The sequence below is a fragment of the Petromyzon marinus genome, chromosome 5 (assembly GCF_048934315.1).
Source record: "Petromyzon marinus isolate PM22_M1 ecotype Great Lakes invasive population chromosome 5, UKy_Petmar_22M1.pri1.0, whole genome shotgun sequence".
NCBI classification, from domain to species: Eukaryota; Metazoa; Chordata; class Hyperoartia; order Petromyzontiformes; family Petromyzontidae; genus Petromyzon; species Petromyzon marinus.
The window spans coordinates 18,768,257-18,785,990 of record NC_133671.1 but is presented as its reverse complement, the minus strand read 5'-3'; the positions used below and the strand labels follow the sequence as shown (position 1 = coordinate 18,785,990).

Genomic DNA, 17,734 nt, shown 5'->3' with positions numbered 1-17,734 from the left:
TCCCTCCCTCCCTCAAGAATATTCCACTGAGGTAAATGTGACTGGTGTAGACCCGTTTCGGCAAATCGCGTAAATAATGGGACGGTGGATCCGAGACCGCGTGGCGCTTCCCGCGCATTTAACCGCACGCGCGCACTGTACCGCACTGTACGTCCGTGAGAGAAAAAAAAACTCCGCGCGCGGGGCGGAACCAAGCTTGGCTGACGTCACCCGGGGGGGGGGGTGTTGTGACGTCACGCCCCCGTGGTGACGTTGCCGCACGTGAACGCACCCTCCGTGACGTCGCCAAAAGCACGTGCCTCGGGAGCTACCCCTCCCCCCACCACTTCACCCCCCCCCACTTCACCCCCCCCATCCCCCGCTTCACCCCCCACCGCTCCCCCGCCCCCCACTTCTAATCCCATACTCCGCATAAGCACCGGCCCCGCTGCCGCCAGCCAATTGGCAAGCGGCTCGCCGACTCCACGTGACCTTCAAAGAGAGCTCGCGCGACCTTGCCCGTGACGTCACGGCGATGCGTGCGAACTGAGCGGCCATCTTGGGTGAGGGACGCGCGGCGGTGGTGGTGGAGGAATCCGCTGAGGGTTTCCACAGACGTGTGTGTGTGTGGCTCACTGCTGTCACAAGCCTCGCACTTTAGCTGAAGGTGACAACACCTCGTTCTTTGACCGGCGGGGAACTGTAGCCGGAACCACCACCAACAACCGCCACCACCACCATCCCCCTGAGCGACATGGCCGCACGGCGGCTGTCGGCGCCCTCTACCGCCGTCACTGCCGGCGCTGCCGCTGCCGCGTGCGCCGATGCGGCGTGGGAATTACAATAGAGGGGGGAGGGAGCCGAGGCAGGCTGAGGAGGAGGAGGAGCGGCGGTCGCAGCACAGGGGGCAGTCGCCCACGCGTTCCTCTATTTTTATTATTTTATTTTTATTATTTGTGCTACACTCGCCGCCACCGTCACCACTCTCACACGCGGCACGAGCCGGGCGGTGTGGTCCCTTCCGACCAGTGTCGTCGTCGTCGTCGTTTTGTTGAAGGCGCAGAGGAAGAGACTTGCTCTCTCCTCCCTCCGTACACGTGAAGAGAGCAGACGGGGCACCGCGTTACCACACGTCCGCCGAGACGCGCCCGCCCGCCCGCCCGCCCGCGTGTCCGTGGTCTGCGCGGCCGGCGGGGCCTCTGCCGCAAGCGTTACTCGAATAGGTAACCCACCTACGGACCCTCGTGCGCTTTCTATTCTGCACCTCATCATCGTCGTCTTTGTCGTCGTCGTCCTGAGCACCTCGTTCTCTTCTTGCTTCACGGACCTTCTTGGGCCCCCACCCCACCACCCCGTCTCGCTCGTGCCTCGCCGGCCTCCTGTCGAGGCGTCTCTCCGTGTACGACGACTCTTCATCGTCGCTCCTGCACCACCACCGCCGCCTCCGCCAGCCACTTCATCTCTCCTCATTATCCTCGTCACCAGCGAGCGAATTTGCAGCGGCAGCTTGAAGCTCGTTCTCGCCCGAGCAAAACGTAGGAGCGTAGCTTACCCACCCTAACCTAAATCGCCCTTGTCTATAACCCTTCATCCCATTGTGTTCGAGACTATATTGAATATCTTAACTACATCCCAGCCCTCATTCCTCCCCCTCATCTCCATCTCATCCCATTGCATCCCCTCTCCCTCCTCCCCTCATCGGATCTCTTCACCCTGAGCCGTCCTTCGTTATCCCTAACCCATCCTCCAGCTCTCATCACCCCACCGCATCCTTCTCCCATCACCTCCTTCTCCTCCCATACCCTCCCCCCCTCATCACCCCACCTCCTCTCCCATCACATACTTCTCCCATCACCTCCTCTGCCATCACCTCCCATCATCTCCCATCACTTCCTCTGCCATCACCTCATTCTCTCATCACCTCCCATCACCTCCTCTGCCATCACCTCCTCCCATCACCTCCTTCTCACCTCACCTCCCATCACCTCATTCTCTCATCACCTCCTCCCACAACCTCTTCCTATCACCTCATTCTCTCATCACCTTATCTCCCACCACCTCCCCCCATCATCTTGATCACCCCACCACACATCTTCATATCTCTCCCTCCACCCACCCACCCACCACCCCCTTCCCCAGCCACCACCCCGAGCCATCTCGGCCCGTCTCGTCCTCGTCTCCTTCCTCGTCGCTCTCCTCCTCCTCCTCGTCGTCGTCGTCCGGGAGTGGGGGGCGGGGGGGGTGGTGGGCGGCTCGACTCGCCTCGTGTCTGGGGCGATGCTGTCGGCTCTGCAGTGCGGGCGCCTCGTGGCCCGCGCCGTCCTCGGGGGCCTCTCCCTGGGCGACTCTCGCGACTTCTCGCTCGTCACGGCGAGCTGCGGCTTCGGCAAAGACTTCCGTCGTCTCGGCGTGCTCAAGAAGGGCATGTGCTTCGGCGACGACGCATACTTCATTGCGCGCCATCGATCGGCCGACGTGCTCGGTGAGCTCCTTGGAGGGTGACGGTTTCACGGTGGATGGTGATATCGTCGATGTTGAATGGTGATGATGAGGTTGTTGTTGGATGATGATGGTGTTGTTGGATGATGATGGTGTTGTTGGATGATGGTGTTGTTGGATGATGGTGTTGTTGGATGATGAGGTTGTTGGATGATGAGGTTGTTGGATGATGATGGTGTTGTTGGATGATGATGGTGTTGTTGGATGATGAGGTTGTTGGGTGATGTCGATGATGAAGTTGTTGGACAATGATGATGGTGATGTCGATTATAATGATGCTGCTGCTGCAACGGCGGCAATGTTGTCTCTTTACACTTCTCAAAGAAATGCTCCGTAATGACTGCAAAGCCAAAGATCCCCCGTATAGCCTCAACAACACCGTCGGGGTCAAGTGCTGTTCGCGAATACCAAGCGACCAACCCCCGCGCGCCAGGGGTTGCTCGCCGCTGATGGCCACACGTGGTTAGGGATCGGGGTGGCCGGGCAGCAGCACCGAGTATCTCGATTGAGGCCGAGTCGACCTAGGGGGGAGACCGCCCCAGGACCGGTTCAGATGATCGTAGGCGGGAATCGAACCCCCCTCCTAGGGGGGTGTTTGGGGTGGGGGGCTCACCGGGGCACGCGAACGGCCTCTTTTGAGATGCGCGCGGTGGTTTTGTGTTTTCATTGGGTTGTGATCTTGAGATGGTGACTGCTGTTGTAGTCGTCGTCGTTGTGCCACGTTGCTCTCTCTCTCTCTCTGGCACTTTGTTGCTCCGGAGCGGGGCTGGCTCTTGAGATTACGGTGGGGTTGTGTTTTTATGTTTTTAATTTAGACGAGTCCTTGAATTCGAATAGTAATTGTGAGTTGTTGGTTGTTGTTGTGGTGGTGGTCTACACCGCGTGTTGATTGCGAACGTGGTTTGTGTTGTTATTGTGTAGATGGAGGGGGTGTGTGTACGTTGGAAACTTCTTTCGCACCGTACGTAGCCCACCGTGCACATCGGAGGTGCGGTGGCAGGACAACGAACTGAACACGAAAATCAGTTCTAAAGAAATGCGTTTTCAATCGAGAGATTGTTTTTAAAAGGGTGAATTTGAAGGTGTCATCGCGATTGCCTTTTGTGTCGATGTCATTGCTGATGCAGTGTTTGTTGGGTGGTTGTTGTCTGCCGAATTAATAGTGAACTGAATATTTGGTGTTGGTTGTCTTGTATTGCGCTTTGGGTGGTCGCAGAGGTTGTGGTTGGGGAGCAGCATGGTGGTTGTGGTGGTGTTTTAAGGTCGTTTGTATTGTGGTGGTTATCATAAGTTATTGTATTGTGGTGGTTATCATAAGTTATTGTATTGCGGCCGAGCACTTTATTATAATAAGCTTCTGGCATTTTTTTAGGATTGTGTGTACTACAGGTATATTGTTGTTATTGTGTGGTTATGTGTTTCGGTTGGGACTAGTAGGTTAGATATTGTCTTGTGGTTCTAGTGAGTAATGATGCAATGCCTTTTTGGTTGTAGTCGTACTTTTGGAGAGTTGTGTTTTTGTGGTTGTTTGGTTATTATCTGTATTTTGTAGTGGTTGTGGAATTGTGCTCACACGTGGTTCTGGTGGTTGGTCCACCACAATCCCTGCGGTGTTGTAGTGGTTATGATGTCGGCTATGGTTGTCCCTTTGGGTGTCACGGTGGTTAGAGCTGGAGGTAGGAACACAAGTTGTTGGGGTGGAGATTGTAGCTCCGATACATTCGTTGTTGGCTTGCGGTTGCACTTGTTTTGGTGGATTTAGAGAGGTCCTCATCCAGCGGTGGATTGACAGAGGGGTGACCATGTGCACAGTGTTGCTTGACAACGGTTTTGTTGGAGGCCTTGGTTTAGAAAGGTGGCTTTAGGACAAGCACCGAGCCACGTGTGTCTATTCTCAGCCAGTTGCCACTGCTGTTACCACAGCTATCGCCACCACCACGACTAACAACACCCCCACGAACGGTCATCTTCACCAACACTAAGCACCACTGCCACAGCACTAATACTTTTACGACCATCACCGGCAGCACTAACCAACACTACCACTCCCCAAAACACTGCCACGAACAACCACGACAATCGCCGACATCACCTACACCATTGCCACTACAACCATCGCCAGCATCGCCACCAAAAACTATACTATCGGAACCTTCAACACCAATAGCACAGGTTACAGTAAACACATGCCTTCATACTTAATTCTGCCGATGTACTTAATATCTTATCTGCATTACAGATCATCGTTGCTATCATGAAAACATTTTTGTTTGGCCCTGCGGCGCCGATAGAACAAACTCTGCCTCTCCACCGCCACCCGTGTGGTGGTGGTGGGGGGGTGTGAGATTGTGGTTAGCGGTGGTGCCAAGGGTTTAGTGGTGTGGTGACAGAAATCGGAGGTCAAATCTCAGCCAGGAGACTTGTGTAGATCTGGTGTCCATGCCTCGCCACAAATAATGGCCTGACCTTTTCGAATAGTCCAATGTCACGGAACCTCATCTCAGCGGCGGCGTGACCTCGTCACCGGCGAAGCCGGCAGTGCAGGCTGCCTTGCCTTTCCTGTTTAAGCAGCTTACATAATGTGTCTAGCGTAGAGGACACGCGGGGGACACCGATCGGCTGCCTGCAAATACGCTCGCACAATCATGTCCACGTGCTGCCAAGAAATGGAGAGGTTTCGTGGCCACACGCGCCATCCAAGATCACCCCCTCTAAATCATTGTCACTGCTACCATTGGCTCAACCGCTGTAATTCCCGCCAATGCCACAACCATCGCACTATCGTTGCCGCTCGGGCCAACACTTTATCAGACGCGTCACTACCAACACCACCACCGTTCGCGGCACCATCGCCACCAACACTGCAATTATAGTGACCATCACTAAACCTAATTTCATCATAAGCTATTGCCATCAACACCACTACCATCATCACTATCACCACATTGCCCACTGTCTCTCATATGACCGCCGTCATCCCCTCTACTTCACCACTAACATCAAAGACAGATATCTTCCTTATAGCCAACATCGGCTGTTGGTGCAAGTGCTATTAGTGAGCACTTACAAAAGCCAGCGCAGGATGGGGTTGGTTACCAGCATCACGTCTCTACAGTGGTGATGTTTGTATTCCGCACCAGTTACGCATTTAAGGCAGAGTCAACTTAGGGGAGACCCAGGACTACAATATCACTACAAGAATCACCAGCAATACTAACACTGTCATGACCACCAACACCACTACCTTGATCATAATACCACCACCATCAATACCACTCCCACCACAACATGCCATAGATCTGTGACCTCGCCACCCACTAGCCTCCTTTTCATCCCAATCCAAACTCCCTCCGCGACCCGAGCCCCCTACCACGTCCCGTGCACGTGCCCCGTAGAGGCTGCTGCTTCGGGGATAATCGCGTGTCCCTTTTCCCATCAAGGTCACCGCGCTCGCACACCCTGTGACATGCCTGCCATGGCAGCGCGGTGTGTACAGTCTTGCGTTTTGCAGGCTGTGCAGAACGTGGATGTGTTTTTGTGTATGTAGGTACTTTAAATAGAGTACATATGCACGTGAGGACGCGTGTGTGTGTATCTAGAGAAATGTTATGTAGGCGGTGGTCGAAAACACACGCTGCGCCCACAATCCCGGTCACCCGGGTTCAGTCTTGGTTGTGATTAATGGTCTTAACACCACTGGTGGTAAATTTGTATCTAGATCTCGCCCAAGACTTTCCAAGGTCATCGTAACCTAGAGGCCAATCCCTGTGCTTTCGGCAAAGTCGTCCAGGTATGCGTGGTTTTGGGCTCACTAATAGCTTGCATGCCTTATTAGTCGCTCACAAACCAGTATTTATCGAAACAGTCTCTCAAGTTTCCACTACAACGTTATTTGGCATGTGTTGAAACAATTACCCAGCACGTGTTTGTGCGAAACGGCTTACAGCTGTTCCCACACAAGCGCGCGCCCTCTGTACAGGCGTACTGTACAGGCCCACGTGTGGTAGTTAAAAATGTCGTGGCGATTTCTCGGGGTGTTGCTGTCAAAGTTGCTTCCTCCAGCGACTACCAACTGAAGAGGTGGATGAGGGGGGTAACTCGGTGGTGGTACAGAAACGGATACCCCATAGTGTTTGTGCTGCTCTTAAGAATGCGATTGCCATGGAGGCACACAGCCGGCCTGAGCCCACTTTTGACCTTGGAAGGTTGCCCGTTTGGTATTTGCTCGGTGCGCCCGCGGTAATGGGGTCCCCTCTTAAGGGCACCGTGGCGTGGGAGCTATGCGCAGTTCTCATATTTTCGTGCCATTATAGTGCCGGCGCTGGACAGCTTCCAGTCGCGAAAGAAAAATTTTAACTGACCAGTTTGCGTAAAAAAAAAAGTATCCTGTGGGATTTAAGTTTGTGACTGCCAAGAGGGATTGTCGCTGTCGGCAGTGTGGGATTTTCAGACTGAAGTGTTACCCGGGGTGGTGTCATTCCTGCAGGGATTGCCGTAGGCTTAAGCCATGTGACCTTTAAACAGGGATAGGTCATGTCTTTGGTAAGTTTCTAATTTGGTAAACAAAATCTCAATACTATACAAAGTTTGTATTCTGTACAGTTCCCACACCAGGTACTGTACGGGAGTTGTTTTTGTAGACGGAGAGTGCTGGTTTGTTTCATTCCATTGCAGTGTCTGCTTGACGTCCGATACTCTAACCTGTAAACCATCGCTAAATTTTGTTTACACTTTCCGGTATAATTACGGAAAAAGTCGCAGGCCTTCCCTGTTCCTATGGGATACACGGTCAAAGCACATGACGACCCAAAACACGATTGTTTTTATTTTCATTCGGCCATATTTGTTATTCTTTGCGCCCAAGGGAAAAGTCTCTAAATCACTGTGCACATGGGCTTTAGGTTTTCAGCAGGGCCGAATCGCCACCGCTGGGTCAGTGTTTCGCGTGATCCACGACCTCCAATTTGAGGACATGGAATTTGAGGATGAGCTGCCCCATATGAGGCTGTGCTCTGCACCTCACCCTGGTGCGTGGGGGGGGGGAGCCTCTTGCAAAACGGCGGCAGGCAATCGGTGATACGCTGGCATGCGCAGGGGTGATCGAGCTCCTCGTGAGAGGTTGCGCATATAATCGCGCATTGATTGGCCAACGCCGCCAACCAACGCACGATTGGGGTGGGGGGGGAGCGCCGCTTGTTTATCCGTCGTGCGGCGAGCGAGCGAATGAACGAGCCAGCGAGCGATCGAGTTGGTGTCGAGCTGACCCACGTGCCGCGCTTCCTCCTTCGCCGCCCTTGCCTCTCCCACAGGTGTGGCAGACGGCGTGGGCGGCTGGCGTGACTACGGCGTGGACCCGTCGCAGTTCTCGGCGACGCTCATGCGCACGTGCGAGCGGCTGGCACGCGAAGGCCGCTTCGTGCCCTCCAACCCCGTGGGCATCCTGTGCGCCAGTTACGCCGAGATGCTGCAGCACAAGGCTCCCCTGCTAGGTAACGTCAGAGCACCCACCCCACAGTGTCCCTAAATCCAATGCGAGCCCGCGTGCACTTGTCCACAGGCAACGCCTACATAGGCACCTCTGATTTGGCTTGCTGGGATTGCTGCACATGTTACTTTGGCAGTAGAGTAATCCCTCTTGACGTTGGGCTCATTGGGGGTTGAGATCCTTTCCGTGAAGGAGGGTTTTCTGGCATGCTGTGAATGAATATACCTCACATTAAATTGAATTGAATTAATTGGAGCCTTTCTGGCTCCACAGAGTGCGACTCCCATGGGGTTTTCTGTGACAGCACAGCACATCTTTGCCATGACACCCCCCCCCCACCACTCACCCCCGTGTCTCCCTCTGCTGGAATGGAATCGACCCAGGGATGTTGGGTCTCGAGCAGTCACAGTGGAGAGCGACCACTTATGCTGAGGCGTAAAGCCAGACAAGCACTCCTGCTAAGCGGGTCACATGACACTGGCAAATCCATTATCGCTCTTCTCTATTCCCAGTGCATTAGAGGTATTAAATAAGGAACGTTTGCCCAACTGATCATTGTGCGTTTCCCAGAAGAGACGCATGTACTTTGTATGCAGTGTCATTATGATTTTTCTTTCTGTGTTACTACTACTACTACATAAGTCATTCTACATGTGGTGCATTCATCGACAGGTATATCAAACATCACGACGATATGATTTATCACAATTTGGTTACTTTTTTTTCGCCATCGTGGCCGGCGGGTTTCCCTGAACCTGCAGGTTAAAAACCTCTACGGGTAAAAAAAAAAAAAAAAAGATCGATTGGGGTACTTTGATCACAGCACGTAACAATGTATCGTAGACGGAAACGACAAACGGCGGCAAATGTTGACGGCGGCAGCGTTGTGTGCGTGCGCGCGCTCTCGTACCGTGTCGTCGCGTGCGGCACGCAGGCAGTAGCACGGCGTGCGTCGTGGTGCTCGACCGGAGCAGCCACAAGCTGCACACGGCGAACCTAGGCGACTCGGGCTTCCTGGTGGTGAGGGGCGGTCGTGTCGTGCACCGCTCGGACGAGCAGCGCCACTACTTCAACACGCCCTTCCAGCTCGCCATTGCACCGCCCGGCGCCGAGGGAGCCATGCTCAGCGACAGGTGCATTTCGTTTCCGGCGGGTTCTATGCGGATGCGTCGCTGCGGGTTTTCGGGTGCGCGCGAAAAATCCGACGAACCCAGTCTGGGTGCGAACATTGGGATGATCCGAAGAAAAAAATTAATAATAATTGTGTTTCGGTTCGATTAGAAAATGCGACGTCACCAGAGGCGACGTCATTTTCCACGTCGTTGCTTTTTGCCAGAAAAAAATTGCCGTCATGTGACGACGTCAGTTTGACGATACATGCCGTCACGACTGTTTTACCCTGAAAATAATAAAAAGATATAAATATTTACAAGTATTACGTTTAGTGCAAAAAGCTCTGACAGTTATTACATTTAAATGCATTTTATTTTGAAAAATATGGAATTAATTCTGAAATTAAGCAAAATTTCTATAAATATCACGTCCAAAAAAAGTTAAATCTTAAACTTATTGCTGGCCAAAGCTCATGACCTCATGGCCATGCCCTATAGTGCGAAGTTTGGGACCATCTGGCCAACGGCCCCAGATACGGCCAGCAACTTAATGTTGCCGGCCCGCGGCCACGCCAGCCCTACCACCTTGCAGCAGCTGGCAAACGACATTTCTCGCCGTCGATGCGAATGATAAATAAATAACCCTTGGGCATTGCGGAGGGGGGGGGGGCAAAATATTTTCGAGTTGGCAACACTGTGTTCTAAATTTGACAAGCTCGGATCACCTGTTGTCTTTTTTAATATTTCATAGCACACAGTCAATGTTTAGTGCCAACTAATGTGCGACCCGCCAAAAGGTATTTGAGAATCTTATTCGGCCTTCAGTTAGGACAAGATTCCCCCCACACCCCTCACCCCTGGTTATATGGGTCGCTGGGAAGCGAGTTGGCCACTTTATCCGCCGTCCGGCTCGGCGAAGGCCGTCCGTTGTGCGCGGCAGTGCCCTTGTTGATTCTTCTGTCCGTGTCCCCGCGAGCGGCCTAACAAACGAGGTTGCTGTGGCCCCCCCCGTGCCTTCAGCTGCGATCGCGGATCTCCCTCTCTCGACCTTGCCCCGGTTCTCAACCTCACGGAACAGCTGGTTGTGGATTTTTGGGCCCTCTTCACGATCCGCCGTGATTCTGAAATGAAGTCTTTGGTTTTGGGGACCTCTCTTTCTGGAGCCTTCAATATTTTGAGTAACCTTGTCGGGTTGGCTGTTGATTAGTTTGACCAAATATGTTTGATGTGCTCAAAGAAATGCAGTATTCTTCGTCCATCTGTGGCTACAAAATCTTTCTTTCTGTCCATGCGTTTTGTTCCATAGCATGCGTTTTGCTGTTGCGATAAATGTGTTGCGTAGGTATAGTATTTTTGGAGCAAACTGTAAACTATGGGTGTAACGATTCACCTGGCACCCCCAACCTCACGATTCAATGAAATGTTGCAATTCCGAGTTGTGATCTGGTTCAAGATATAATAATTTGTTTTAAACTATGTGGTGAATGTAGCAACCGTGAGCTACTGGGTGTGGTTAGATAAAAAATTTTTATATGAGGCGAATGCAAAAGACCAACTCTCCCACACGAAGAATCTGTTCTTGTGTCTTGAGATCAATGATGAATAATAAAAATGTGCATTTCTTAAGCGTTTAAATGCTGCATCTTCTCAAAGCACCTTAGAAAACAAGAGGAAAATTCGAAATCTCTCGGGCAAAAAGTAAATATGTGCAGGATTAACATTTCCTTAAATGACATTTGAGCTGTAACATGGTGTTTGCACATTTATATATATATTTTTAAACCTGTTCTTCATTTCGTTTTCCATGTAATAATGAATAAGTATATTACAAATGCCAACGCGATATTACAGCGATGCACTCCGCTGCTCCTGACGGGGCTACCTGGCTTGATCACCTGAATGTGAAATTGTAGTTGTTGCTCTGCATCTGTATCAGCCCTATAATATTTCCGGACCTTTGTCAATCCACTGCTAAATAAAGGTCTCCGCAGACCTTTGTTGGCCATGGCGATTGTGTGATCATACTTCACCCTGCTGGTCAGTGCAGGTTGGTGAAAGCGGGGGGCTGCCGACGATTGGTTCAGATTTCACTCGCCACTGATGTGAGACATGCCCAGGAATTGAACTTGGAATCGCCAAGTTGTGACACCAACCCTCCCTGTTGGTGATGTACTGTATTTTGCGAAAAGTACTTGCAGTAATGTTCAGCCCTTGCACTCCCATTTTAGCCTTTTCTCTCAGGCTTTTTATAGATTGTAACTTACATTACAAATACCTGGTTTCATATGTATATTTATGGTTTATGGGGCTCGGAAAGCTGCACTTATACTTGCTGATTTGAATGCCACTCAATTTGGCTCTTTAACTTGTGAAATTTTTACCTACGCCTTGCTTTGCTTCCTTTTCGCGTGCACGTAGTTTTTTGCCATAATTTGTTCTGCCCCCCCCCGCACATCATTGGTCTCTTACCGGGGCGAAATGGAGAAGTTGCAGTTTAAATTACGAACCTTACCAGTTGCAGGAGGATATAATTCCGAGAAAGGTACATTTCTTAAATTATCCCTTGGCTAATGCACGGCCTCGTAAAAACGACGCCGAATTGTTGATTGCGTGCGACATGATGTTGCGACACAGGCAGGGGCCGGCAGAACGTGATTATTCGCTTGCAGCCACAGTGGAAACGCATACCTGGACGCGGTGTGCCGGGGCGTGGAATTATTTTGCGGCCCGCTTCAAATTAAGCCCCCCCGCCCGGGTTACACACGAACCATTAACGAGACCGTCGCCGTTCCCACAGCCCCGAGGTGGCGGACAGCTCGTCTTTCGATCTGCAACTCGGCGACATCATCCTCACCGCGACAGACGGCCTCTTCGACAACATGCCCGACCACATGATCCTGCAGGAGCTCCGCACCCTCAAGGTGTGCGACGCACGCGGTTAACCTGCCTCTGCGCTGGGATTTCGCTAGAATCGAGCCTGATTTTGAGGTAGCCCATAAGTCTTTTCCAGGATGGATGTTAAAACGTCCCAGTTTTTTGTCCGTCGTGTAATAGACACACCTCCCAAGACGATGCATTCATACGTGCAGTTCTCCCAAATTCTGGTGTTATGCGAGAATATTCTAATTAAAAAAAGGTGTCAGTTTTGTTGCCAGATAAAAGGGTAAAAAAACAATTATCATATTTTGCTACTGGCAAAGGAGGTTCTAATGGTGAGAATATTCTTGCGATGATGTCCCGGTTTTTTTTTACCGCGGAGGTGGCAACCGTGGATGAGGCATGTTGCCGAAGCCGCAAACCTAGCAGGGCTCTTCGTATTCCAAGCAAAAGTATTTTGTTTACATCGACAACGGAATTACCACAGCTTTGTCTTCTGGCTAAACGTAAACGTGAATTCACTCTGTTCATTCATGAGCCCACGAATGTGTAGGGCCGCTTCCGACAGCATGTAATTTTGATTTGGCTGCCAAACCTTGGAGGGGAATGGAATGTACCCAAAAAAAGGATTTACTTATTGTTTAATTATTTCACAAGAGCTCGAAAAAATTGCTACACAATTGATTTGAACAGTTCCGCCACTCCTCGTAGACCAGTTGACATGAGCTCCCCGGCTCGACCAGTGGCCTGAGACGGATGAGGTGCCCCCCACTGCACTGTAAAAACATTTCTCGCAGCATTAATAACATCCACCTCCCCCCCCCCCCCCACCGCACTGGCTGCCGCACCACGATTATTAAACGCCATTCGACGTCATCGTTGGTAAAGTGCGGCCTTTTGTGTGGCGGCTTCGGAGCGCAAATTCCCAAGTTGGAAAATTTCCAACAACTGAGTTGTGAGTAATAAATAAATAGCCCTTCTTACGTAACAATGGCTTCCTAACTACCCCACACCACCCCCCCCCCCCCTTATAAAAGGGGTGAATTCAGTTCGCTGGAGATGTGTTGTTTAGCGCTGTCGTGAGGGATCCTGATCGAATTAAATAATTGGTTTGTGCTTGGTGTGTGTGTGTGTGTGGGGACCGGTCAGGGCTCGGACGTGGAAAGCATCGGGCAGACGGCACGCAGCATCACAGAGCAGGCTCGCGAGCTGGCCTACGATCCCGAGTACATGTCTCCCTTCGCCCGCGACGCCTGCAGCAACGGCCTAAACCTCAGGGGTACGCAGCGCAACGGTCATGCACGGGGCAAGTCGAGAGCACCTTTTTTAAGCGAAAGAAAATGTGTGGACACTTTTTTGTTCGTCGTGCAGATTCGTTGGGGAGAATTTGTTTTAAAAACGTGTACGCTCTTGTGTTGACGTTTGTGCGCGTGTGTGTTTGTCTCTGCACAGGCGGGAAGCCGGATGACATCACTGTACTTTTGTCAATAGTTGCGGAGTACACAGACTGACTAACCATGGCGCTCCGTCGTGCTCCTCGAGATTGAAGTGGCCGTGCCGTCACCATCTCTGCGACACCGCCCATCCCCACCCTTCCTGCCTAACGTCTTCCCCTCCACCTGCAATCTTGCACCTTCTTGCCACCAATCTTTTTTTGGTTTTGTTCAACCGGAGATCAACTTCCGCTCGACGGCCGCTCCCGCCACTCCTCTAACTTCCAACTCGTGGCGACGAGGACGTCGGAGTGGGGGGGGGGGCGGAGGAGGAAAGAGAGGGCGCCAGGAGACCCGCAAGGTTGCCATGGTTCCCGCAGAGAGCAGCGTGACCCTGTGAGACCGACTCTTCACGCGCTCGCACCGCGGGGAGCCAGCAGCAAGCCCCCCCCTCCCCCTTTATGCGTCCTGTTTTCCGGAGGAGGAAAGAAATCCCGGACTTATGGGACATCGTCGCGCGCACTGACTGCGTAATCCTCACGCGCGAAGCGACATGGGGAAACCTCACCGCTGCTGCGTCGCCACCTTTCGTGCTCCTGCACCGCCACCATCGAGAGTTCTTGGCTCTCCGATCGCCGGTGGTCGCCTCCTCCAGCGATGCTGTGGTTTTTCACTCCCCCACCCTTCCTCTGCGTCAACAGGATCCTTTGAGGGAGGGATGGCGGGGCGTGCACGTGCCACGGCGGCCCCGCAACCACCGTGCGTGCCACGTGCCAGAGGAGATAGAAATTGGCGGATTACGCCACTTTAAATGCCGTCCCTATTACTTCCTAATTCCCTCCCACCACCAACCCTCTTATCGTGTATATTAATGCCTTTCTTAAGTGCAGCCGTGAGTAAATTGTGCTGAAACAAAGCAAGTGAAGACTTGAAAACCTATTGCAAAAAAAACTAGAACATTATGTATATATATGTATATGTGTATACGTTCGAATAACATTTTTTTTCCACTGAACGTGAAGGGACAGAACTGTAGCTTTAACCTGCTGGCTTCCGTTACGTATTCAAGAAAGACGAGTCGCCCCTAAAATGGTCTGTTCGGTGAAAAAACATTTTCTTGTGTGTTTTTATTTTCTTATTGTTACTGTTAATAGTGTTATTAATGTTCTTTTAAAAAAAAAAATCAATAACCTCTGTGGTCGCTGAAGCAGCAACAATTTTAATACCATCGGCATATACGTATACATATATATTCAACGAACTCCTTAATTTATTATGTGACGTGCGTACGCGTGTGCAGATTCCATCCCACTTGTATGTAAAGTACTTATTTATTCGGTGCCGTGGGGTTGTGCCGCGCGAGTGTGAGAGATGGGTGCCTGGGTCGGTCCTGTGCGCTCGTACGTTTGGCCTGCGTGAGTGAGCGCCGCTCGGCTCTCCTAACAGGGGAAAGTGGGGGGGGGGGGGCCCTCGACTGCGCCTCCGGTAAGTGCAGGTGCCGAACAAGTTCAAGCATTGCATTTCTTTTCAAAATGTGACGAACCAACAACAGTCCTCCTTGGCATCGTGCTACTGCTGCCCCTGGGGGGGGGGGGTCATGGAAAAAGGAAAAAAATGTTTGCGCTCTCTCAGATTCTTGTAACGTTATATTTTTAATACACAGTATTTAACTTCAATTTGACATTAGCGAGTGCCTTCCCGTTGCTGGAGAAAAAAAAACCCGATGTATCCCCCCCCCCCCCCCGCTTGCACGAATTCTTTGGAGACACGTATCTGAGAAGCTGACAAAGTTTATTTTCATGGCCTTCGGTGAGCGCGTTCTCAACGCCCCCCCCAACCCCCGGGTGTCCGTCGCCCCACAAATCTCCATTTTCCGCGTTTTACCAATCGACGGCCCCGCGCGGCGGTGTGCTCTGGACATTTGCGGCAAGCGGACAAGATTTGAGGACGGGTTGAAACCCGAAGCGTGGATGGGGCGAACGCGTTGCCGCCTGGGTATTTCGGAGTGTCACGCGATGTCCTTGCGTTGGTTTATTACGGCCGCGTGCGGAGGCTTGCAGCATCGGGCGCCAGGAGCAGAGTCCAATGTGTGGTTGTCACGAAGGTTACTTCATGTGTGGAGACTTGAGAAGGATGTGATGCTTTAAAAAAAAAAAAATCAGTTTTTGACTCATGGCTTTGATTCTCATACAACATAACCTTGGCGCATGACAATATAAAGGCAGTAGTAGCAGCGTGCGTGTGGATGCGTGCGCTGGGAAAATGAGCGTAGCGAGGCGTGCGCTGTACCGTAAAGCTGTAGGTCACTGCGGTTTGTTTTAAAGCAATACCATACGTTACCAGGTGCACCGCAGACAAAAATGCAACATTGTAAAAAATAAAGGAATGTCAGAGACTTTTTTTTGTTTATCTAGCGGTGTCGTTCATTCCGCAACACAAATGTAACGCTTCTCGCACGTGACTTACAGCGACGTTGGTGCTCTTGCGCCCACCGTAACCCCTACGGCCTGGCCGATGGAAGCTGCAGATGTCATCCCCCCCCCCCCCCCTGCCGACTGCGGTGTCAGATGGGGGGGCGCATGGAACACCACGGCGGTCGTGGTCAAATTGTCGCCGCTTCCACAGTGTGGAGTTAAAAACGCCAAAAAGGGATGCTGTCGCCGAAAATATTTTAGAAACGTGTCCGGGGATGCCAAACTTGCGAGTGTTCACCATGCACCACTGGTTCCCTTTGTGTAAATCCAGGCTATGATACCAGCACAAATACGAATAACGGGCAGTGATCCGTGTTCATCTGTAACATCCAAAGCACGTGTTTACGTATCTGCAGAACTTGGGCCCATCAAGGGTTTTCAAACTGGCACGATATTTTTGCTCTTACGATATAATGCCCACATCTTTTTATACAGCGTTGATTTAAATGCGGTGGCCTTCGGATGGCTATGTATTTCCAAACTGTTAAGCGAGGTTCGAGTTCTGCGTTAACGAGCAGTAGTAAAATAGGCGCGGAATCTTTACACTCCAGCAATGTGGTCCCGCGGAGGACTGGTCCAGGATCTTTGCCTTTTTGTCCACATTGTGAAAGGGAAACGCAGCAGCCCGCAATCGCTTTGCCGCCGTTTTGATTGCTTGAGCACAAATGTCTCTCCGCCGTCCCCTAAGAATTGTCACGAAACGCGGCAGGCGAGGTGATGAATTTAGGGGATGTTCTAATCGACGAATAAAGACCACGATCTCTTGTGGATTTGACCATCGTTACGTATAACACACTCCATTTGAATGATCGAATGTTGAACTTGACAGAATTAAAATAATACGTTGGCATGCAGTTGGGCCTCTTTAAGTAAATGCAAGGGGAAAACGCCACCGTTCTGGAAACCTTTTCTACGCTTACATCAACCACGCAGAGGTATGCATTGCATGTACCAAAGCTTGGCCTTAGCCAGACTACCAGCCGTGTTTCGTTGAGACCAACTGGTTGAGAAAATGTGACAAAAGCAACATTTTATATCATAGATGCGGGGTTGACAGTATGTAGATTATAAGTCTTGTAACAATAAATACGCGGTTTAGGGTCTAAACATTAAATTGGACAGTGGCCCTGTACCATGTATGGCCCTAAAACTCCAACACATTAAATAATTCTAATATGCTCTTTGGTTCTGTTCGGTAAAGACTTTACCGAACAGAACCAAAGAGTATGGATCCTTGCAGTCACGAAAGCTTCAAATCTAGAATTCTAATATGCTTCAACAGCGAGCCATAGATGTCTGTCAGTACGCCAAATTCTTGTGGAAATGAACCAACTTTGAAATGAGGGTAAAACCCTTGTCATCGCAAATAGGTGACGAATCCACAGATAATGTAGAGCGTAAGGAGCAAGTCGACTGTCGAATTTGACATTGGAGAGGAATAAGAAGATCGACAGTGTTAGGGTGCACATGCAGCAAATTACGTGAATATAATGAACACCTTTTTTTCCCCCCCAAAAAATCTAGACGTCCAATTGTGAAGTTAGGAGCCTCGGATTATCAACCCATGAATATGATAGCCACTAATGTAAACGGCTGATATCAATGTATCGTAAGTGAAAATGTGGTCATGGATAGTCATTTTATTTTATTTGTTGGTGAGCAAAACGGTGCCTGGAGACCATTTGGGTTTAAACCAGTTCCCAATTCCCCCGATTAAACACAAGATTCAGGTTAAAAGAAAAGTGTAAATTGGGGTAGGGCACAGAGATTCGTCGTGACTGAAGAAGCTTCTATGCAACAACTGCACCGCGTGGCACATCGGTTACATTTGCTGGTGTGGGAAGACTGCTCATGGTGATGCGCGGGTAGCGGAAT

General features: G+C 51.0%; 1 protein-coding gene across 2 annotated transcripts; it reads left to right on the top strand.

The window, feature by feature from the left end:
* The first annotated feature begins 551 nt into the window (after nt 1-551).
* Nucleotides 552-15,785, top strand: PPTC7 (protein phosphatase targeting COQ7). Of its 2 annotated transcripts, none has more exons than XM_032947245.2 (7): nt 552-1,202; nt 2,119-2,461; nt 7,788-7,967; nt 8,898-9,096; nt 11,873-11,996; nt 13,102-13,231; nt 13,405-15,785. In XM_032947245.2, exons 2-7 carry the CDS (start codon nt 2,257-2,259, stop codon nt 13,461-13,463), a joined length of 897 nt encoding a protein of 298 aa, XP_032803136.1. In that variant the 5' UTR covers nt 552-1,202; nt 2,119-2,256; the 3' UTR covers nt 13,464-15,785. The 2 variants fall into 2 exon arrangements, with proteins under 2 accessions (XP_032803136.1, XP_032803137.1); XM_032947246.2 differs by having other exon boundaries at nt 552-1,514.
* Nucleotides 15,786-17,734: the final 1,949 nt, after the last annotated feature.

Coding starts and splice junctions, on each gene's coding strand:
- PPTC7 (XM_032947245.2), top strand. CDS start 2,257: ATGCTGTCGGCTCTGCAGTGCGGGCGCCTCGTGGCCCGCGCCGTCCTC. Junction 2,462..7,787: donor TCGATCGGCCGACGTGCTCG/GTGAGCTCCTTG, acceptor CCTCTCCCACAG/GTGTGGCAGACGGCGTGGGC. Junction 7,968..8,897: donor GCACAAGGCTCCCCTGCTAG/GTAACGTCAGAG, acceptor TGCGGCACGCAG/GCAGTAGCACGGCGTGCGTC.